Source organism: Camelina sativa, chromosome 1 (genome assembly GCF_000633955.1).
Source record: "Camelina sativa cultivar DH55 chromosome 1, Cs, whole genome shotgun sequence".
In the NCBI taxonomy this organism is placed as follows: Eukaryota; Viridiplantae; Streptophyta; class Magnoliopsida; order Brassicales; family Brassicaceae; genus Camelina; species Camelina sativa.
Window position 1 is genome coordinate 11,756,675 of NC_025685.1, and position 21,864 is coordinate 11,778,538.

Consider the following 21,864-nt stretch of genomic DNA (forward strand, 5'->3'; position numbering starts at 1 on the left):
TTTTTACCCACCACAACATCCCTAGTGGTATCAATCGATGCAAGATTGGATTTCGCGAAAAAGTTAAAATTAAACGTTACGTTTTATAAAAGGAGGAACTTGAGGGTTTGGTCGAGTTTGACCGTTTCTGGGGAAAAAGAAAGAGAGAAATAAGTTTTTGAGTGTTCTTGAGAGCTCTTGGTGTTTGGTGTTGTTCCAGTAGAGATCTGTAGCTAGGATCTTTGTAGGCGCTTGCCAGGAGGGTAGATCTGCTTGTTTGGATGTCAGCAAAGGTGAGTGCATGACTATGGCTTATCTAAGCTTGAGATTTATTTGATTTGTCTGTTTATGTGTTTAATTGGCTTGTTAGAACGTTGTTGAGTCGCAAGAGGCTTTGGGAAGCTTTTTTGTGGCATTGGTTTGTGTGTTTTGGTGTTTTAGGGACGGAGATCCGGCGAGAAGCTTCGGGGAAGAACGATGCTCGGCATGTGCATCGGTCGATGCACTTTGTGTGTCAGTCGATGCAATGCGAGGACGGCGCGGTTTGACCTAGGAGCATTGGTCGATGCCATGTGGAGGCATCGGTCGATGCAATTAAGGATTTCGTGCAATGTCGAGCATGCGTCAGTCAATGCAATGTTAGTGTGGGTCGATGCAGGTATTGTAACACCCGCAAATCATTTTTGGTATTTTGGTGAGGGTGTCGATCGACACGAGTATGGTGTCGGTCGACACCGGTTGCAGACGGTTTGATTGGTTCGATTTTAATCGTCCAGTTTGCATGGTTGGTTTAGGAAAATCCCTAAACTTGAGTTTATAAGAGAAAACTCGACTACCTTCGTCCCTTTAGCCGTTTCTGTGAGTTTTAGAGAGAAAAGAAGAAAAGAGTGTTCAATTGCTTGTTCTTGAGGTTTTTGGGAGTTTCCTTTGATATGTGAGAGAGTTTCTTCCTAGAGAGTGTGGATCCAAGGCTAGGGACGTGGTGGGAAGGTTGTTGTGGTGATAGCTTCGTCGTTTGGGCTTAGATCTCGTTGTTTGGCTAAGTTGAGTGCATTACCATGGCTTATCTAAGCTAAGATCTCTGTTTATATGATATTGTGTTTGGTTGTTTATTTTGGTTGTTTGTGAGTTTTTCATAGCTCCTGAGGCTTGGTATTGTTCCTCGGATCGTGTGGGACGAAAAGGAGACGTATGGTGGCGAGATTCGGAGGTTCTGTTTGAAGGAAATCACATCTAGGCAGTGGTGTCGGTCGACACCAACGCGAGGATGACTCGGGGACTTAGCGAGCGTCGGTCAACACCATGAGAAGGTGTCGGTTGACACCGTTAGAATTTCAGGAGTGTTGAGCAGGTGTCGGTCGACACCCAAGTGGTGTCCGTCAACACCTAATTTCCAGTGTCGGTCGACACCCTTCTGACAGTAACCAGATTCCGAGGGGTCTCAACCGAGTCACTTTGAAGAACAAGTACCCACTTCCCAGGATCGATGAGTTGTTGTATCAGCTGAAAGGTGCTACTTGGTTCTCCAAGGTAGATCTGGTGTCGGGTTATCATCAGATTCCGATAGATGAGGTAGATGTGAAGAAGACTGCTTTCAGGACTAGGCATGGGCATTATGAGTTTGTGGTGATGCCGTTTGGGTTGACAAATGCGCCAGCAGCATTTATGAGGTTGATGAACAGCGTGTTTCAAGAGTTTCTGGACGTGTCTATCATCATCTTCATCGACGACATCCTGGTTTATTCTAAGAGTCCTGAGGAGCATGCAGTGCACTTGAGAGCAGTTATGGAGAAGCTGCGTGAGCAGAAGTTGTTTGCTAAGTTGAGCAAGTGTAGTTTCTGGCAGCGTGAGATGAGTTTTATAGGTCACATATTTTCTGCAAATGAGGTTTTAGAGACTCGGAGAAGATTAAGGCTATCAGGGATTGGCCTAGACCGCAGAATACCACAGAGATCAGGAGTTTTCTTTGGTTGGCAGGTTACTACCGGAGGTTTGTGCAGGGTTTTGCAAGCAGAGCATGTCTGTTGACTAGGTTGACAGGGAAAGATGTTTCTTTTGTTTGCTCACAGGAGTGCGAGGAGGGCTTTGCAAGCCTGAAGGAGATGTTGACTACTAGTCCAGTTTTGGCTTTGCCTGAGCAGTGAGAACCCTATATGGTTTATACAGATGCATCCATAGTTGGTTTGGGGTGTGTGTTGATGCAGCATGGGAAGGTGATTGCCTATGCTTCGCAGCGGTTGCGGAAGCATGGGGACAACTATCCTACTCATGACTTGGAGATGGCTGATGTAATTTTTGCCCTGAAAATTTTGAGATCTTATCTTAGTGGTGCAAAGGTACATGTGTTTACAGATCATAAGAGCGTGAAGTACATATTCACTCAACCCGAGCTGAATTTGAGGCAGAGGCAGTGGATGGAGCTGGTGGTGGATTATGATTTGGAGATAGCCTATCACCCTAGTAAGGCTAACTTGGTTGCAAATGCCTTGAGTTGGAAGCGGGCGGTTTCGGCTCAAGAGCAGAATACGGAGTCACTGGTAGGTGAAATCAGTGCATTGAGTTTTTGTGCAGTTTCTCAGGAGTCGTTGGGTTTGGTTGCAGCTGATAGAGCCGATCTGTTGAGCACAGTGCGCTTGGCTCAAGAGAAGGATTTGGGGCTGGTGAATGCCTCTAAGGATGTTGGCTCTGAGTATCAGGTCTCAGCTAATGGTACTGTTTTGGTACATGGGCGGATTTGTGTGCCTAAGGATGAGGAGTTAAGGCAGGAGATTTTCAGAGAGGCTCATGCGAGCATGTTCTCTATTCATCCAGGAGCGACTAAGATGTACCGTGACCTCAAAAGGTATTATCATTGGGTCGGGATAAAGAAGGATGTGGCTAGCTGGGTCGCGAGGTGTGATGTGTGTCAGCTAGTGAAGGCTAGCATCAAGTACCAGGTGAATTGCTGAAGAGTCCTCCCATTCCAGAGTAGAAGTGGGATATGATTATTATGGACTTCGTGGTAGGTTTACCAGTGTCCAAGACGTTTCATGTTATTTGGGTCATTGTGGACCGGTGACTAAGTTGGCACATTTTCTCGCCATTAAGAAGATTGATGGAGCAGCGGTTTTCAAGGCGATAGTCAGATTGCATGGAGTGTCAGCGGTATTGTCTCTAATATAGATTCCAAGTTCACTTTGGTGTTCTGGAAGGTATTTCAGGCAGAGATGGGCAATAAGGTGCATATGAGTACAACTTATCATCCCAAAACAGATGAACAACCAGAAAGGACGATCAAGACGTTGGAGTATTTGCTGAGGATGTGTGTGCTGGATTGGGAGGGCCATTGTTCAGATCACCTGAGCTTGATAGAGTTTGCTTATAACAACAGTTACCGGGTTAGTATTGGCATGGCTCCTTATGAGGCTTTGTATGGGAGGCCGTGTCGTACACCGTTATGTTGGACCCAGGTGGGTGAGAGGAGCATGTACGGGGCAGATTTTGTTCAGGAGACCTCAGAGAAGATTCGGGTTCTCAAGCTGAACATGAAGGAAGCTCAGGATCAGCAGGGGAGTTATGCCGATAGGATGAGGAGATATCTTGAGTTTCAGGTGGGAGATAGAGTGTAGCTCAAGATGACCCTGTTGCAGGGTCCGAACACAACATTGACTGAGACTAAGTTGAGTCCAAGGTATATGGGTCCGTTCAGGGTGATTGAGCGGGCTGGACCAGTGTCATATAGATTGGAGTTACCTGAGTTTGTGCGTGCATTCCATAAGATTTTCCATGTTTCTATGTTGCGGAAGTGTCTCCGTGAGGATAATCAGTTGTTGGCTAAGTTTCCTGAGGATCTTCAGCCTAACATGACTTTGGAGGCGAGACCAGTGAGGGTTCTCGAGAGGAGGATCAAGGAACTTCGGAAGAAGAAGGTTCATTTGATAAGAGTCCTTTGGGACTATGATGGTGTTGAGGAGTAGACTTGGGATCCAGTGGCGAGGATGAAGGCAAGGTTCAAGAAGTGGTTCGAGAAGCAGGTCGCGACTTGAACTTGTATAGCCTGGTCCCAGTTGTAGTCTGTGGCTGGAGCGGGAATAGAGCATTCCAGTCCATCTCTCTTGTTTACTTGGTCGCTTAGGGGTGGTTGGTTTTGCGACTAAGTAACAAGATGAGGTGGTGTTCGAGGTACGAAATTTCTGTGAGGCGGTGGTTTGAGGGAAAGTTTCCAGAAGTGGAAAGTCAAAAAATGCAAAGTTTTATGTGAGTTAGAATTTATCCATTTTTAGTCGTTGTGTGGCCTTTGTGGCGGGTTGTTTAGCCAGAGTTGCTTGTTTAGGCGGTCCTTCGGGACGAGTGATTTTTGTGACGGTCCTTTGGGACGAGTGGCCTTGGTGGCAGTCCTGTTTAGGATATTTGTTTGGCTTTGGTGGCGGTCATGTTTAGGACATTTGTTTGGCCTTTGTGGCGGTCATGTTTAGGACATTTGTTTGGTTTTTTTGGCGGTCCTGTTTAGGACATATGTTGGCCCTCGTGGCATTGAGATGACCCTTGTGTGGTCATGAGGTATTCCAGTGAGGGGATATGTGGTTGGTAAGGCATTGTGTTGTTCTACGCGAGCCACGGGAAGGAAACCTAGTTAGGGATAGGACTAAGACGTGTTCAGAATTGTTTGCTCACGACTCTTAGGGGACTTCGGTTCTTCTAGTACTGCTATATTCTAAGTTTTGTGGCTTGATAGTATAGTTGGTATATTGACTTTGGATGACGATCCGGAGGAGCGCTGTAGGGTTGCAACCCGAGAGACGAGTATTGGATTTCTCTATATTATGGCATGCGGGCTTAGGCCCGATGAGGAGCCAATATTATGGCATGCAGACTTTGGCCTGATGAGGAGCAATATTATGGCATGCAGGCTTCGACCTGATGAGGAGTCAATCAAAACTCAAAGTTTAGAACAGTGAGTAAAGGAAAATCCAAAAGTCAAGAGCAAATAATGCCTGGAACGTGAGTCTATCGCCTATAGGTGACCTTTTTGTAGATCGTTCGGAGGAGTGTGGACCGTAGAGACGGTTGCACGAGAGTCCTTGACTGATGTTTGTTCGAGATTCGAGGACGAATCTATGTTGGTGGGGCTGGTGTCGATCGACACCGGTTGCTGACGGTTTGATCGGTTCGATTTTAATCGTCCGGTTTGCGTGGTTGCTTTAGGGAAAGCCCTAAACTCGAGTTTATAAGGGAAAACTCGACTTCCTTCGTCCCTTTAGCCGTTTCTGTGAGTTTTAGAGAGAAAAGAAGAAAAGAGTGTTCCATAGCCTGTTCTTGAGGTTTTTGGGAGTTTCCTTTGATCTGTGAGAGAGTTTCTTCCTGAAGAGTGTGGATCCAAGGCTAGGGACGTGGTGGGAAGGTTGTTGTGGTGGTAGCTTCTTCGTTTGGGCTTAGATCTCGTTGTTTTGCTAAGGTGAGTGCATGACCATAGCTTATCTAAGCTAAGATCTTTGCTTATGTGATATTGTGTGTTGTTTGGTTGTTTTTTTGGTTGTTTATGAGTTTTTCGTAGCTCCTGAGGCTTGGTTTTGTTTCTGGGATCGTGTGGGACGAGAAGGAGAAGTTTGGTGGCGAGTATTGGAGGTTATGTTCGAAGGAAATCACTGTTCGGCAATGGTGTCAGTCGACACCAATGCGAGGACGACTCGGGGACTTAGCGAGCGTCGATCGACACCATGCGGAGGTGTCGGTCGACACTGTTAGGATTTCGGGAGTGTTGAGCAGGTGTCGGTCGACACCCAAGTGGTGTCGGTCGACACCCAAGTGGTGTCCGTCAACACATGATGTCCAGTGTCGGTCGACACCCTTCTGACAGTTACCAGATTGTGTCAGGTCGCTTGTACCTGTTCCTGGTTTGTTTTTTTGTTGTTGTTTGTGGCATGAGAGATCTTATTGCTTGTGTGTATGGCCCAATAGAGAATTGCCTCAGTGAGTGTTTATCAAATATTCATGCATCTCAATTTGTGTTTGTGGTGCAGGTAAAGGCAAAGTATGATCTTGGAATCAAGGCAATGAAGAGGAGGATGTTCCGGGGACTCGATTGTTGGGTCTTTAGAACTTGCTAGGTTGTTGGTTATTTGTTTCTTACAGTTTGATTTTGGAATTGTTATGTTTTGGATATTGGTTATATTCTTATTGGATATTGGTTTTGGTTATGTTATCCGTTGTTGTGTGTTTGTGGTTAGGTGACTGGTGGGTATAGGACCACTAGCTGTAGAGTATTTATTTATTTATGATTATTTATTATTAAAAAAACGGGTCGGGCCGTTTCAGTTCAATTGGTGACAGCTTGTCCTGTGGGAAGGTTGTTAAAGGGTGGGGACCAGGGTTCAAGGAATGTCTGGCGCACCAATAACCTACTCGTGGATTTGGATGATTAGTTTCATTTCCACGGTGAGGGGTTAGGATCGATGCCCTGCACGACCAGTTTTGGGTCCATTGGGGCGATTAGCGGTTTGCTAGTGGGGTCCGCGGGATGAGTTGTCATAGGTAAATCTTGTATTAGTCGATACAAGCCTGTGTCGGTCAATGCAACCCCAGTTGGTGTCGGTTGATGTATGGATTGGTGTCGGTCAATGCAGTTGTCCTGGTTTTTTGTATGGTTATTGATTGTTGTTTGTTGGTTAGAGATATTTCAATTGCTTGTGTGTATAGCCCAATACATGGGAGGATTGCATCACTGAGTGTTTATAAAATACTCACGCATCTCATATGTTATGTAATGCAGGTAAAGATAAAGTGTAATCGTGGAATCGAGGCGATGAAGAGGAGGATGTTCTAGTGGCTCGTTAATGTGTTGTATGACTTCTGTTAGGTTGCTAGAGTTGAGTGAGTAGGACATTTCTAGGTTACTGATGTTATGCTCTATGACTTGGTTGAATTATTATTGTTATTGGGTTATTAATTATTGATTATTGGTTGATGATTTATTGGTATATGTTGATTATTTCCGCTGTTTGGTTTTATTGTGGTTAGGTGGCTAGTGGGTATAGGATCACTAGTTAATTAGTTCATTATTTATATAAAAAATGGGTTGGGTCGTTTCAAATTGTCTCTATGGTTTGGATCTTACACTTCCAAGGTTCACCACTGCCAACTCTGTCATCGTTGTGCTAACTGTCAATGTAATAAATGTTGTCGTGAGTAAAAAAACCTGATCCGACCCGTACCTGAATTAAGCCCATCCATCAAAAACCCGAATTCAAAAAATCTAAAATCAATCGGATTAAGGTTCAGGGTTTGTGTTTTGATTTTTTTAGGGAAAACTGGAAAAGTTAAAACTTTATCATATTGGTACATCACAGGTGAAAAAAAAAAACTGACGGGTACCCATATTTCTATAGGATAAACCTGTGTAAGACTCTATAGTTTCAGGTTCCCGTCCATTTTAAATCAATAATTTTTTTACTAAAAAACAGGTCTGCAAGCCCGATAATAAATATGGGTTTCGGGTACCCATTGGGTTTTAACCCATTTTTAACATCCTTAGAGCTAATGTGTAACTTAATCATCTTATTCTCCTAAACAGAGGATGAAATCTTTATACTTTACCAACAAAACTTTAAATAGGGTGTTATAAACTTAAAAATACTTCGAGGGAACAAAAGTGACATTTCCTAAAATATAGGGAGTCATTTTGTAAAATCCAGCAACTCTATAGAAACGTCAAACGTGAATTACGAAGTTTTTTCCTCCTCTGTTTTAATTAATTTATCGCAACTCTGCTTTGCTAAGGAACCAATCTCCCAACTGTGTTTGAATAGATCTTTTTCTCTTTTATCTCTTCTCTTTGTTTGATAAAAACTTCAATCATCCCGAGATTTTGTTTTTGTATATCTCTCGATCGATTCTACTCCTAAAGGTTGAAGCTTTATCTTGTGGGTTGTGTAAAGTTTCCACCTTTCGTCGTCTTCTCTCAATCGTGTCTTATCTGAATCTGTGAGAAATGGGGCAACAGCAATCAAAAGGGGAATTACTGTATCAGCAAGTGAGTTATGGTAACTCAGAAGGGATTCGAACTCTTCGTCGAGATGGTGCAGACCTTGAGGTTTCTTCCAATTTCTGTTAATCAAATTCTGGTTGGATTAAATCGAAATTTAGGGTTTTTACAGGGGACACACAATCGTGTTTTGATTTCGTGTGTGTGTGTGTGTGTGTGTGTGTTTGGGATTGTAGTGGATGGATAGAGAAGGGAAAACTCCATTGATCTTGGCTTGTATGAACTCGGAGCTTTATGATGTTGCTAAGACTTTGATTGAGTTGGGCTCTAATGTTAATGCTTATCGTCCTGGTATGTCGTCTAAAGATCTTCCCTTTTTCTCAAAATTGGTTTATTTGAAGTTTGGATGTTTATGCCCAAATTGAACTTGTTGGTTTGTGGTTTATATACGAAATAATGGAGCTTGAGTAGCTGAGTCAATCCTAAGTTAGGATGTCGGTGGCATTGTTATGTTGTGATAGTCATTGAAGTGTTACTTTGTCTAGTTGCAACTAGTGGAATTTATGAATGTATTTAGAGTTTGAGACCTGTTTGATTCTGTTGAAAGGTTGCATGATCATAGTTTTAGATTTTGAAACCGTTATGTGATCATCAGAAAGAAGTTTTAGTTTTAGAGTATGGTTGAGCTAATGTGTTCATTTTTTCTCTCAGGTCGTCATGCTGGGACTCCTCTGCACCATGCTGCAAAAAGAGGTCTTGAGAACACTGTTAAGCTACTTCTTTCGCACGGTGGTAAGTGTTTGTCCTCTTTTACAACTTGATCAATTTGAGTTTTATAATTTACTTATGGTGTATTTTATCTCATTTGGCGTATCCCATTTTCTTGCAGCAAATCCACTTATTCTCAATGATGATTGTCAGACACCACTTGAGGTCGCTAGAGTCAAAGGGTTCAGCAATGTCGTACGTGCAATTGAGGTATGTTTGAAATACGTGTTTGATTATCTGCTGGTAGCCAACTTGTGAAATACAATTAACCTTTGTGGATTAATAGTCTTTTAATTTGTGGATTCTGTAGAGTCATATCTGCTTGTTCTCTGGTTGGATGCGTGAATTTTACGGCCCTACTTTTCTCGACTTATTTGCTCCGCAGCTTCTTTCTAGAAGAGTGTGAGTATCCATCCATTGAACTTGACCCTTATCTTTCTTTCTTGTCATGGAAAACTCAGTTTCTTTTCACTGAATTCTGAGGATTATATTTCTGTTATGCACTTGACTATGAAACTTCTTTAAAACTCTTGATTTGCAGATGGGCAGTCATCGTACCAACTGGTTCAAGAAACGCTTCAAAACCTTTTAAGTTGGAGCTTGTTGTATATGCTAGTCTGCAGGTATATGATCATCAATAGATATCAATAAATTCATGACGTCTAACTTTCAATGTTTTCGTATAGCTAATCTGTCTATAAAACTTGTCTGATTTAATCAGGATGCACAGCCACGCACAGTGATGCCTTTGTGGAAAGCAAACTTGGAAGAACCAAAAGGGAAGCAGTCCGATACTTCAGTGATGATTGTTGATAACTCCACAAGTAATTTTTCCGGAACTTTTTATATGCTGTTGCCAATGCAACCTCTAGTTTTGTGGATGTTGATTGAATTTTGTTCTGGTGGATAGTCCCAAGCCGCAGGAAGAAGAAACGAAGGGCCTGCGCCTCCCACGGGAGACGTGGGCCTCAAGTAGTTAGGCGTAAGTCTACCCTGTTTAGTTGCTGACAACTATCCTTAGTTTGCTTAAGAATGTTGTTGACCTCCATATTTTAATGTGCCAAAATTGATGTATCTGTTTTAACTGTTCTTGCGTTATAAGTTTATTTTTTCAGTGAATAGAAACATCTAATCTTGTCTCTTTTCCTTACAGAAACACGTCTTAAACTCGCACCTTCGACTGAAGGTGACACACAACAGCTAAAGTGGTTTTGTGATGCTTGTAAAGGGATTCCACAGGTAATGTCGAAAATAACATCCATTAGGTTTATTGAGATTTCTTGTTTCGTTTCTTCCTTATTGAAACTTGCTTGGAACATATAATATACAGCCTATGCATCCACCGGTGTTTCTCCAAACAGAACCATCTGCTCCACCACCACCATCAGAAGATGAACTAGCCATGGCAATGAACGCCTCACTTCATACTACTACGAGTGATCCATCAAATCTCAGTCACCATTCCATCAACCAAGCAAGTTCCTCATCTGGTCCAAGCTCATCAATAGCACCTCCTCCTCGCTCAGGAAAAGCAAGCGCCTTTGATTACAATAGCCATGGAATTGGCATCGTTCTAGAATCTTCACCGTCAGCTCCTCCATTGACAGATGATGATATAGCAACTGTAGCAGAAGGTCCGGTTCATTACCCATCAATCGACTCAACACCAGTCGATGTCCCATCTGCTTCTTCTCTTCCAGCGACAACAGATGGTGAAAGGAAAGAAGACGGGAGCACTGGAACATGTGCGATATGTCTGGATGCTCCATCTGAAGCGGTTTGTGTCCCGTGTGGACATGTCGCTGGATGCATGTCTTGCTTGAACGAGGTCAAATCCAAGAAGTGGGGATGTCCTGTCTGTCGTGCCAAGATCGATCAGGTTATTAAGCTGTACCGTGTCTAAAAATAGACAGGTACAACAAACTCCATGAGAGTGTATCTATCTTTCAACCATTGTTTGAAACTATCTCTATCAAACAACCAAAATCAATTCCTTATTTCTCATAATCAAAAGCGAAAACAATATGTTTATGTTTTGGAACTTTAAAAACAGTCCTTATGTTCTGTATATATTATGGTTTTGGACGAAAGGAAGAATGTAAAAAAGAGTGTTAATATATTGATGTTTCTATTTTTCTCAGATTTATAGTCGTAGTTACATTCGAAAATTACTAGTGAGCTAAGTCTTAAATATAAAAACTCTTCCCTCCTCCTTCCCTCTTTCCTTTGAGTTAGGCTCTCATCTCAAAGGTAAACTTTATGATTGTTCAATTAGATGGTGGGAGCTAACGTTAATGCTTTCAACTCCTGGTAAATTCAAGATTCTTTACTTAGTTCTCGGAATTGGATCAATTAGAGATTTTTTATGTTTTGCCCTGTTGTCTATTCAATGACTTGAACAACTTCAGCTTTTCATTTATAATGATGGAGTCATCAATCCCAAGTTAGGATCCCCGTGCCATGAATTGTTGTGAATGTTTGCTTGGAGTTTGGAGTCTGTAACCGATCGATTTGTGGGTACCAAACTTCCAAGAATCAAACGAGTGGCAGTCTAGTACCTCAGCGACTACTACTGATCAAGGTAGTATCCTCACAATTTTTCTATGTTGCTGAAAAATACACATTAGTGTTTCAATGAAGTGGAAACATGTAAGTTTGTCTTTGTTTATTTCAGATACAGCTCTTAACATTAGCACCTGCAACTGAAGGTGATAGCCAGCAGCTGAAGTGGTTTTGTGATGCATGTAAAGAGATTCTAAATGTTTAATGTCAAAAACAAAACGTCCATTGAGATTTCTTGTTTCTGTTTCTTCCGTCTTTGTTTTTATAGACTCTTTGAAAATTTAAAAATATATACAGCCCATGCAACCACTGGTCGTTCTCCATACATCACCAACACCTCCTCCACTGACAGATGATGTTGTAACAGCGATGAAGAGAGGTCTGAATCATCATTTCTCGTCAAGCGATTCAACACTTGTCCATGTCCCATCATCTTCTTCTCTTCGAGCTTCAACAGATGGTGGTAACAACGAAGCTGGGAGCAGTAGGCAGTGTGTGATATACTGATATGTCTGGATGCTCCATCTGATGCCGTTTATGTCCAGCGTGGACATAGGCCGGGTTGCATGTCTTGCTTGAAGAAGATCAAAGCCAAGAAATGGGGATGTCCGGTATGTCGCGTCATTATCAATAAGGTTTATGAGGCTTTACCTTGTCTGAAGGAGACTGTTCCAAAGTCCATGGGACTATTTTTCTGTGTGAGATGTTAAAAAATTCAACCATTGAAACTATCTTTTTTCTCTATTGCTCAACAGAAAAAAATTCAATACCTTCCTAACTTGTTGTCTTACAAAAGCTAGAATAGTTCTTATGTTAGTAATTAATGAGTATTGTTGTTATATCTAATCACTCTTTAAATTATTGTAATGAATCCGAGATTGGTTCCAAAAAGCAAGAACAGCATAATTAATCATTGTACGGAAAAACGAAAAAGGTTGGATGGTAAATAAACTGGTTGTGTTCATATAACTTTTTCCCGTTAATTACTCTTTTCTTTTCGACATGTCTAGCTAGCTCCTTGATTCACAATAAGTACATTGAGCAATTATTGTATGTCCTCAATTAAATCTTATAGAAACAAAGATGGGCATTTTGATTAGCTACATTTCGAGGATGAAACATATAACTTTGTCACAACTATAGTTTTGTTATTTTAGAAAATTACAAAAATTTATTACTATTGATTATTTGATATAAAGTTGTAATAGCATAAACCACAATAGTATCTTAATGATATATTGTCAAAGTTTAAAAAAAGGAACAATGATTTATATATAAGAGGATTACATATTCAATTGAAAATTACTACTTTTGTTTGGAAATTAGAGTGAAATAAGTGGGCTTAAAGATAAAGATATCCCCACCACCAAATGTAGCATAAAGAGAAGCTTCATGTCATTGCTATTAATGGCATCAACTATAGACTAGATGTATTAAACAAAACCAAAAAAAAAAAAAAAAACGAAACTATAGGGTACATGTCTAACAACTAATTAATAACTCTCATATGTGAGGATCGATTAAAAGGATTTTTCATTCTAAATTAACTAATACTTTTTTTTGTTAAAGACAATCTACTGATCTTAACTTTATAAGCTCAATATAATTAATATAAAAGAAGTAAACAATTTACATAAGTTAGGGTTTATTTTTAGTTACAAATTATACCAAAAATATAACAATACGTGAGTCGATTGAAAAAGGTAGTTTGTACAATCTACCAGACTTCGACTGTTTCATACATTTTAGGTATAGAAAATTAATAATTAGCGTTATCATGTATTCTGTGAAAGTTTGGTCAGTTGCTAAATGATGCAACTTTAAGAAAATTAGACGTCTACTTTGTTTTTATACAAGAGAGAAAAGATCCAAAAAGAAACAAACCAAAGTGAATTTTTTTTTCACATGGTCCACAATGACATGAAAATGGAACAGTGTAGATTTGATTGATTGACTCAACATTTCTCCTTCCTTTATTAAGAAAAACCATTCAAAACACACTCCACTGCTCATTTTTTTCCCTTCTCTGTCCCCATCCAGTTTTGTACCTCTGCCACAAGTTAACCCTTGCCCCTAACTTCTTTCAGGGGTTATCTCGTCTATTCATTCCAGGTGTTGTCCACTCACACCAAGAAACCAAAAAGCCATCGTCACTACTATATTCCCCCTCTGCCCACCCCTACTCTCTCCTCTAATTAGTTGATGTATCAACTTGATTTGATTCCATGTTTCTCATTTAACTATAAACTACTGTATTTGTCTACATTTGTAGATGAGTGTGGAAATGAATCATTAGCTTGTAAGTTAGTTTGGTTTAATTCAAACTTTCATGCAATTTTGGTGTAAGAGACTAAGAGACCATCCTATTTGGTTGGAGTGAGTATTTGTGAATAATCTTATTCAGTTATTTTTTTCAAAGATTATGAATTATTGTTGGAGACACCATAGGGAGCCATACATATATGTGATTTTTCTTCGTCAGAAAGAATGAGATATGAGGCGCTGCAAGATATCAACATTACGCAACTTATACTGGCACTATCGAGCCATTCTATAAAATGTATATGGGAAAGCAGAAAATTGTCCATGATCATATATAAAATTGAAAAAAAAATATATATGATCATGAAAAGATTACGTAAACGTAAGAAAATAGGGGCTTAGGCGCTTAGCTCATTCCCATCATGTAACTAGGTCGGTTCCTTCTTCTCCGGTCCAATATATCTACGAAGTGGCGCTAATCTAAAATTTGTTCTTGGGAAAGTATTGAGTCTATTGACTAAAAGAAATGCTGAGAATAAGTCCATTGAAAATATTCGTATGAGTGTTCAGAGATAATATAACCAAAGAAAGGTAATCGAGGAGTGGTGAACAATTTACATTTAAATTTAGGTCAAAGATCATTGATTTGCTACTATACCTGACCTTGTACAAAAAATAATTAATGCAATTAAACATTTGAACCAAATAAAAAGTTAAGTATACTAGATGAAAACTCTTACCAAAAAAAAAGTATACTAGATGAAAATATATATTTTATAAGTACTACTATTTTATATAACATTTTCAACCATACGTGCGCCAAAACTATTCAAGGTCTTCTTACACAACAAATAATGATTAAAGAGATATACGTAATGTTAGTAGTGTTTAACTCAATCTCTATAGTCAAAATACAAGCTTGCATTATTATTTATATCACTGTTATTAGTCAAGCAAAATATTAAATGATAAAAAAAAAAAAATAATATATATTTATATGACTCCATTCAATCCACTCTTTATAGCAATGACTCCGATACCCTCTTCCTCTTCTTCTTTTCCTCCCATCATCTTCCCTTATCAACTTAGAGACTCCTAAAGCTCCTCTCTCATCTTCATAACCTAAAACCAAAAAGGAAAACAGATCTTAGCTTATCAGATCTTGATATCATGGATCCTATCATCGGCTTTATGGGCACAACAAACATCTCATATAACACAAACCTTATGATCGCCGCCGCAGCCACCACTGCTACCACCTCCTCATCTTCCTCGTCTTCCTCCGGCGGCTCGGGGACTAACCAGCTGAGTAGGTATGAGAATCAGAAGAGAAGAGATTGGAACACTTTCGGACAGTACCTACGCAACCACCGTCCACCACTTTCTCTCTCTCGTTGCAGTGGGGCTCATGTTCTTGAATTCCTCAGGTACCTGGACCAATTCGGCAAGACCAAGGTATAACATTTACACTTACATATGTGTATGTATCTCTTACATTTAAATACTCTCTGTGATAAGTTTTCACTTAACTAGATCCAAATAAAACCCTATATATGTCTAATATATTTGGGTTTCCTTGACCTAAAAACCTAAAACCATTTTTTTTTTGTTATAGTTGGGAATATGATTCTTAGAATAGATGTGTAGTAATATAACAAACGAGATGAGTCTCACTGATCTACATTTATTTAATCTCACTTAGGTTCTATATCTATCATATATTTTCATCTATCACCGACAAATAGTATTGCAATATGATTGTTAATTGTATTTATTCAAAAACTTACTCAATCATTATATGCATATAAATAAAATATAACAGATATGTTCTATGATTCTTACTGGATTCTTACTGTGGTGATAGTTGTGTATATGCTATGATGAATCGTCCTAGAAATGTTATAGAATGAAATTTGCTGATGAAGTTAAATCACCAACTTTGATCTTGTATCTTCAGGTTCACACACACCTATGTCCGTTCTTTGGACACCCAAACCCACCAGCACCATGTGCATGTCCACTTCGACAAGCGTGGGGTAGTCTGGACGCACTCATTGGCCGTCTTAGAGCCGCTTTTGAAGAGAACGGTGGTTCACCAGAGACGAACCCTTTTGGTGCACGAGCCGTTCGACTTTACCTAAGGGAAGTGCGTGACTCGCAGGCTAAAGCACGTGGAATCAGCTATGAAAAGAAGAAGCGGAAGCGACCTCCTCCGCCTCTACCACCGCCTCAGCCCGTGATTTCAACTAGCCCTAATTAGCACTAAGTCATGAGTAAGATGTTTCAGTGATTACGTTTCTTTACAACTTTTATATATAGTATTTGTCAATGACGTCGAACATGCACGAGCTATTTTAAAGTCACATGCCCTTTTTTTTTCCTAATCCTTTATTTGGCAAGCTAAAGAATTTTTTTTTGTATTAAATAAATTTGTAATTCTTTTGCTTGGCCTCACATAAGAGTGTCCTCACATAATGTGGATACATAATTATTTTATGTTTACTTTTAACATATACAGACATTATTAGGCAAGTCACAAGTTTTACCGTAGCACTAAAGGACCATATTATTTTCATTTTTTTTACGAAATTGAACTACGAAAAACTGTAGTTATGTTGGTTCATTATTTCATTTACTGCACGAGTAATTAAAAAAATAACATACAGTACATTTCGTATATGTTGTAAGAAAATGCATAACTAATATATATAAAAAAAAATTACGGTTTGCCGTTTGTTCAAAAACGCGGCCGTCGAAGCTGCTTAGGCGCTGGATAATCGCTCGGCGGCAGAGATCCGCCGCGATTTCAGCCAAATAGGAGTAAAAATCGGGAACAAAAAAAAATTGCTAAATTTTGTCTTTTTGATTTGAAATAATATAATATAAGTTGGATCTACTATCTAGTTAGTGAAAACAGTTTAATTGGAAGTGAATTCTGTTGGAATTCACTTTTTGATTAATATCTAAATTAGTAAGAAAGGTGAAGAAGAGTAAGAAATAAGAGGAAGAAGTCACACAGCTTGAGAAGGGACAAAGGAAGAGTCAAGATCGAGAAGATGAAGAAGAAGACGTGTGTTGTTTTGGTGTGTTTAATTGACAAAGGCTTTGGGCCATTAATTATGTTTAGGCCCATAACTGTTGATGGGTTGTTAAGACAAAACTATAGGTTAAGTCTAAAAGTATATATATGTGAGGTATGGTGTACAATGAATCTTATCCAAGAGAGATTAAGCTAAGACAAAAAGTTCTAAAGTGGCTAAACCTAATAGTCGAACATGGTATCAGAGCTCGGTCAATCCCAGTGACGTGAACCTGCATAAAGTTAACGGAGAGAATGTCTTGATCAATGTACAACGTGAGAAGACAGTGCAAGACCTGTAAGAAGAGCAACCACAGTGAAGGTGTGTACTAATTTTTACAAAGTTATGAGTCTCAGTTCTCTAGTAAACAATTCAGACCACATAAAGGTTGTTTTGCTTGTGGAAGTCCTGAACACATTTTAAAAGAATGTCCGAAAAGGCAATTACAACAACAGTTAGAAGGGGAAATTGGTTTGTTTGATGCAGCACATGTAGTGGAACATACAAACAATGATGAAATCTGGTTAGTCGACAATGGTGCCACCAACCACATGACTAAGGAGGAAAGGTTTTTTACTACAATAGACAGATCGTTTAAAGTTCCTATCAGGATTGGAAATGGGGACAAAATAATGACTGCAGGTAAGGGAAACATCGAAGTATTAACTAAGAAGGGAAGTAGGGTCATTAAGGATGTGTTTCTAGTGCCAGGGATAAACAAAAATTTATTGAGTATACCTCAGATGGTAAGAAATGGATATCAAGTATTGTTTGTGGGAAACAAATGTATAATACACAATCAAAGTGGAGACAAGATTGTTGAAGTAGAGATGGTGAGGAACGCTTAGTTGTTACAGATGCAAGTGGTTGAAGAACGTGCAAGAATGACCAAGGTGGAGAACCTATCAGAACTATGGCACAAGAGGCTTGGACATTCAGGCTTTCATAACTTGCAGAACCTACAAACAAGTCAGATGGTGTAAGGACTTCCCAAGTTCAAAGTAAATCATGATGTCTGAAACTAGTCCCGATTAATCACTTATTTAAATCCGATTTACCGATTAATCGTTAGGCGCTTCCTCACCGTCGGACTAATACCTAGCGATTTTTAAAACAAGAGACGTTTACGATCTCATCATTTTTCTTTTAACAATTTCAGTCAACCAAATAAATCCATGGGTTTTCTTTAAATAGTGGTTTTCTTTACGCTATTTAAGGGTTTTTATATTTTACAATACTCATTGAAGTTTTCGAGCAAGAAGAAGCTCATTAATTCGATTATTTCTAAACTATAACTCTATAAATTGTTTTTTATATGTATCACATTATACAAGTACTAACTAGTAAACTTACTAGTAATGTTTTGTGGAAGTGGGACACTATATTAAGTTAAAAAAAAAAAAAAAAATTGCGATCGCCAATGCAAGGCCAAATATGGATTAGTAAATTATATAGTAGTACTAATTAGGTTTGATTGTCTTATTCTTATATACTACTTAAATTTTTCATAAATGGCCTCTCCAATCGTCGAACGAACTTATAATATAAGTTGAATATTATTTTCGATAAGACGTGACAAAAGAAAATTTTGCAGAATCAAATGGTTGTTCGTGTCTTTTCATGCTAGTGTGCGTGCGTACGTATGCCTTCATTTGTAGCGTCTTAATTTGGTAGGGAATTGGCAAATCATTCAGTTTCTTGTCCTTGTTACAAAAGTCTTTGCCTTTCTTTATTTTATAAGATATACAAATATTATTTGTATCGGTAAATTCTGTATCTCATTTAGCATCTGACTGTTATTTTATTTTTGCTAAGCAGCATCTGACTATTTACGTTTTCATTTGATTGCGCTTAAAATTTACATGTTATATAGTGTAAAATATCTTTATAGTCTAGTTGTAAGACTCTTCAAGTAATATTCTAGATCTTTACGGTAAGATATTGTATAATGAAACTAGATCTTTGGTATTTAACACTAGCATTGACGATGAATAATGCATGAAACATAACACATACGAGTTCACATGGAAACAGTACGAAGACAACAAATTTGCTCCTAGTCATATTACAAATTGGTGGTGTCAATAAACAACTATTGTTAGTCAATTAATTATATCGTATAAAGAATGGTGGCATAACAACATAAAAAGGGAAACATTACATTACATAGGTGAAGAAGATTTGATTGGTGGACCAAAGCGGGTCAGACGGCATCACACGCTCTCACCGCCTCATTTGTCATTTCATGTCAGCTCTTCTGCTCAAACGATAATGGAGAAAGAAAAAAAAAACTAGTTTGCCTAACAGACAAGTCTTTTTTCCTCCGTTAGATCTTCAAGACGTGGCTCAATCTCTGCCCTACTTGTTTTCCTCCTCTCTTCTCGGACTCGGGGTTAAGTTTTGAGTCTTTTTGACTTGTTTCCGATTTCCCATTCAACGTATAAAGCCCATTTGTTTACAGGCTTAAGCATTAATACAAGTTGTTTTAGTAATTTTATTCGTGAAGGGTTTGATTGAGAGAAACTCTCATGTGTATGTAAATGTGGCAAGGATGGAGATTCCAAACTTAGGAAAATAAAAGTCTACTCATTCTACTCTTAAGAAAAAATGAACCATATGGATGGATTAACCGCTTTCAAAAAGGTGTGTTTTGGTATTTGTCCATTTCGGTCTATTGAAATTTGGCGATTACGTAATTAAAAACCTAACAATCATAACATTTATGGACTAGGTTTTTAAGGGTTTTGTTTCAATGGACAAATTGTAGTGAACAAGTTGTTGTGACATACCAAAACATATTATGGACAAGTTTTGGATGAACAAATCTCAAAACACCCATTATAGTACTATATTGTGTAAAAGTAGCAAGTCCACATGATTTTCCAAGAAAATGATAAAATTAGTAAAGTTCCTTAGACTATAACAAAAATTGAATAAAAACAGTTTCTTGTAAACAACATAGGATAGACTAAAAAAAGAAATATCGTGGGAATCATTTGCATTTTTCCATATATATGTTTTTTTTTCAAAAAACTTAAAACATATTTTGAATCATATATATATTAAAAAAAAAAAAAAGATAAATTAAAAACCATACCACCCCAATTGAGTAACTTTTGTAAATAATAGAACTTTCGAAATATTCACTAAATTCTTTTTTTTCTTACTTTGGTTAAATAAATACCTAACACTGTATACATTACTCAAAATCAGTCTGTTAATTTTTGTTGTGTATATACCTAACCTAACTAATAACTCTCAAGTATATTAAAATCGGGACAAGTCAACCATTTGGACATGTGTAACCATATCGAATCATTTATTTTCTTCCTAGTAACACTCCACAAAAGATCATGAATTTTTTTAAAAAATAGCGTAGATCCCCAGAGCCCATACAAAAAAAAAGTCATACCATGAGTCATTAATTAAAATAAATAAAACTTTTTTAATCTCTTCATATTTTTTCATGTTACAAAAACAAAAAATAAGATCACCGACACATATACACATTACTAAAAAAGAATTAATTTAAATTCAACGAAACAAATAAATAAACGAATAAGACGCTTTTTTTTTCTTTCTTTCTTTCTTTCTTCACTCTCATGTTGCCTTTGTTTGCTTTTTTGTTCGTTCGAATCCCAATATAGACTTTAAGGAACGAACGAAGGAAGAAGAAGAAGAAGCAGTCTCTGAAACTTCATCGTTAAGATCCGAATCTCGCTCTTGTTTTTTTCTCCATCTCTCTCTCTCTCTCTCTCTATTTCGAATGACCTCCCCACGATTTTAGCATCTCTCGATCTTGATTGTTCTGTTTTGGTATTCGTCTCTTCCAAATCTCTACGCTACTGACTGGTGACTGGTGCGTAGTTTTTTTTTGGAAATCCCTAAAATTGATGTTGAGATGCGATTTCGATTTTTTTGTGTTTGTGTGTTTGATACTTGTTTGAATCAGATCTCCATGATTAGCAAACTTTTTTTTTTAGATTTTGTTAATGGCATCATTGATCAGGATCTGTATATGTTTTTAGATACTCACAAAAAAAAAAGGGAGATGAGGGGGAGATCAGATGGAGGGAAGAAAAAGCCAGTGATTGTTTTAGTCTGCGTTGCATCAGTAGTACTTGTTTTTGTGTATCTCTTCTTTGGCTCATCTAACCATGGAGCATCAGCTATTGAGTATGGGAGGAAACTTGGGTTAGGTGGTGATGACGATGATACCAAAAAGGATGACTCTTCTTCTTCTTCTTCTTCTTCTTCTTCTTCTTCTTCTTCTTCTTCTTCTTCTTCTTCTTCTTCTTCTACCTCGTTTTATGTAGAAGATGGAAGCAATGATGGTTTCACACCAAGAAGCTTTCCTGTGAGTTGTGTTAGATAATAATTTTACGCTTGTTCGTTTGACTGATTGATTAAAACAGTGTGGGTTTAATATTTGTTTCTTTTGTTTTTTTTCTTGCAAAGGTGTGTGATGATCGGCACTCAGAGCTTATTCCCTGCTTAGATAGGAATCTTATATACCAGATGAGATTGAAGCTTGACTTGTCTTTGATGGAGCATTATGAACGCCACTGCCCTCCTCCTGAGAGGCGATTTAACTGCTTGATTCCTCCTCCTCCAGGGTATAAGGTTGGTCATTTCCTCTGGCTCTGGTGGATAAGATCAGTGTCTTGACTTATTTTGAAGCTAATTTCTCTGTCGATAATGTGTAGATTCCAATCAAGTGGCCGAAAAGCAGAGANATTTCGAATGACCTCCCCACGATTTTAGCATCTCTCGATCTTGATTGTTCTGTTTTGGTATTCGTCTCTTCCAAATCTCTACGCTACTGACTGGTGACTGGTGCGTAGTTTTTTTTTGGAAATCCCTAAAATTGATGTTGAGATGCGATTTCGATTTTTTTGTGTTTGTGTGTTTGATACTTGTTTGAATCAGATCTCCATGATTAGCAAACTTTTTTTTTTAGATTTTGTTAATGGCATCATTGATCAGGATCTGTATATGTTTTTAGATACTCACAAAAAAAAAAGGGAGATGAGGGGGAGATCAGATGGAGGGAAGAAAAAGCCAGTGATTGTTTTAGTCTGCGTTGCATCAGTAGTACTTGTTTTTGTGTATCTCTTCTTTGGCTCATCTAACCATGGAGCATCAGCTATTGAGTATGGGAGGAAACTTGGGTTAGGTGGTGATGACGATGATACCAAAAAGGATGACTCTTCTTCTTCTTCTTCTTCTTCTTCTTCTTCTTCTTCTTCTTCT

General features: G+C 38.6%; 3 protein-coding genes and 1 long non-coding RNA gene across 8 annotated transcripts in view; 3 read left to right on the forward strand and 1 right to left on the reverse strand.

The window, feature by feature from the left end:
- LOC104788246 (putative E3 ubiquitin-protein ligase XBAT35) lies at nucleotides 7,705-10,840 on the forward strand. Of its 2 annotated transcripts, XM_010513982.2 has the most exons (10): nucleotides 7,705-8,047; nucleotides 8,176-8,290; nucleotides 8,651-8,731; nucleotides 8,829-8,917; nucleotides 9,018-9,109; nucleotides 9,249-9,330; nucleotides 9,429-9,531; nucleotides 9,618-9,689; nucleotides 9,861-9,946; nucleotides 10,038-10,840. In XM_010513982.2, the coding sequence occupies exons 1-10, from the start codon at nucleotides 7,946-7,948 to the stop codon at nucleotides 10,608-10,610; spliced, it is 1,395 nt and encodes a 464-aa protein (XP_010512284.1). In that variant the 5' UTR covers nucleotides 7,705-7,945; the 3' UTR covers nucleotides 10,611-10,840. The 2 variants fall into 2 exon arrangements, with proteins under 2 accessions (XP_010512284.1, XP_010512292.1); XM_010513990.2 differs by lacking the exon at nucleotides 9,618-9,689.
- Nucleotides 14,534-16,042, forward strand: LOC104788269 (protein LIGHT-DEPENDENT SHORT HYPOCOTYLS 4-like). The gene is made up of 2 exons (XM_010514003.2): nucleotides 14,534-14,986; nucleotides 15,489-16,042. The coding sequence occupies exons 1-2, from the start codon at nucleotides 14,702-14,704 to the stop codon at nucleotides 15,789-15,791; spliced, it is 588 nt and encodes a 195-aa protein (XP_010512305.1). The 5' UTR covers nucleotides 14,534-14,701; the 3' UTR covers nucleotides 15,792-16,042.
- The window catches only part of LOC104788277 (probable methyltransferase PMT1), an 8,030-nt gene continuing 6,342 nt past the window's right edge, over nucleotides 20,177-21,864 (forward strand). For 2 of the 4 annotated variants that reach the window (XM_010514036.2, XM_010514023.2), the window contains exons 1-3: nucleotides 20,177-20,470; nucleotides 20,640-20,968; nucleotides 21,070-21,234. In XM_010514036.2, coding sequence (XP_010512338.1) covers nucleotides 20,663-20,968; nucleotides 21,070-21,234 — 471 coding nt within the window. In that variant the 5' untranslated portion in view covers nucleotides 20,177-20,470; nucleotides 20,640-20,662. The remainder of the gene's footprint in view (nucleotides 20,471-20,639; nucleotides 20,969-21,069; nucleotides 21,235-21,864) is intronic. The other 2 variants (XM_010514029.2, XM_010514016.2) reach the window with 1 other exon arrangement.
- LOC104788304 lies at nucleotides 20,346-21,437 on the reverse strand. The gene is made up of 2 exons (XR_768218.2): nucleotides 21,360-21,437; nucleotides 20,346-20,382 (listed from the first exon to the last, which is right to left on the reverse strand). It is a non-coding gene; the product is annotated as an uncharacterized LOC104788304 (long non-coding RNA).

What these genes read in the sequence shown, in the direction of transcription:
- LOC104788269 (XM_010514003.2), top strand. Translation starts at nt 14,702, where the DNA reads ATGGATCCTATCATCGGCTTTATGGGCACAACAAACATCTCATATAAC. An exon ending in ACCAATTCGGCAAGACCAAG is followed by an intron (nt 14,987 to 15,488) that starts GTATAACATTTA and finishes TTGTATCTTCAG; the next exon opens with GTTCACACACACCTATGTCC.
- LOC104788246 (XM_010513982.2), top strand. Translation starts at nt 7,946, where the DNA reads ATGGGGCAACAGCAATCAAAAGGGGAATTACTGTATCAGCAAGTGAGT. An exon ending in ATGTCGTACGTGCAATTGAG is followed by an intron (nt 8,918 to 9,017) that starts GTATGTTTGAAA and finishes TGGATTCTGTAG; the next exon opens with AGTCATATCTGCTTGTTCTC. An exon ending in CTTGTAAAGGGATTCCACAG is followed by an intron (nt 9,947 to 10,037) that starts GTAATGTCGAAA and finishes TATAATATACAG; the next exon opens with CCTATGCATCCACCGGTGTT.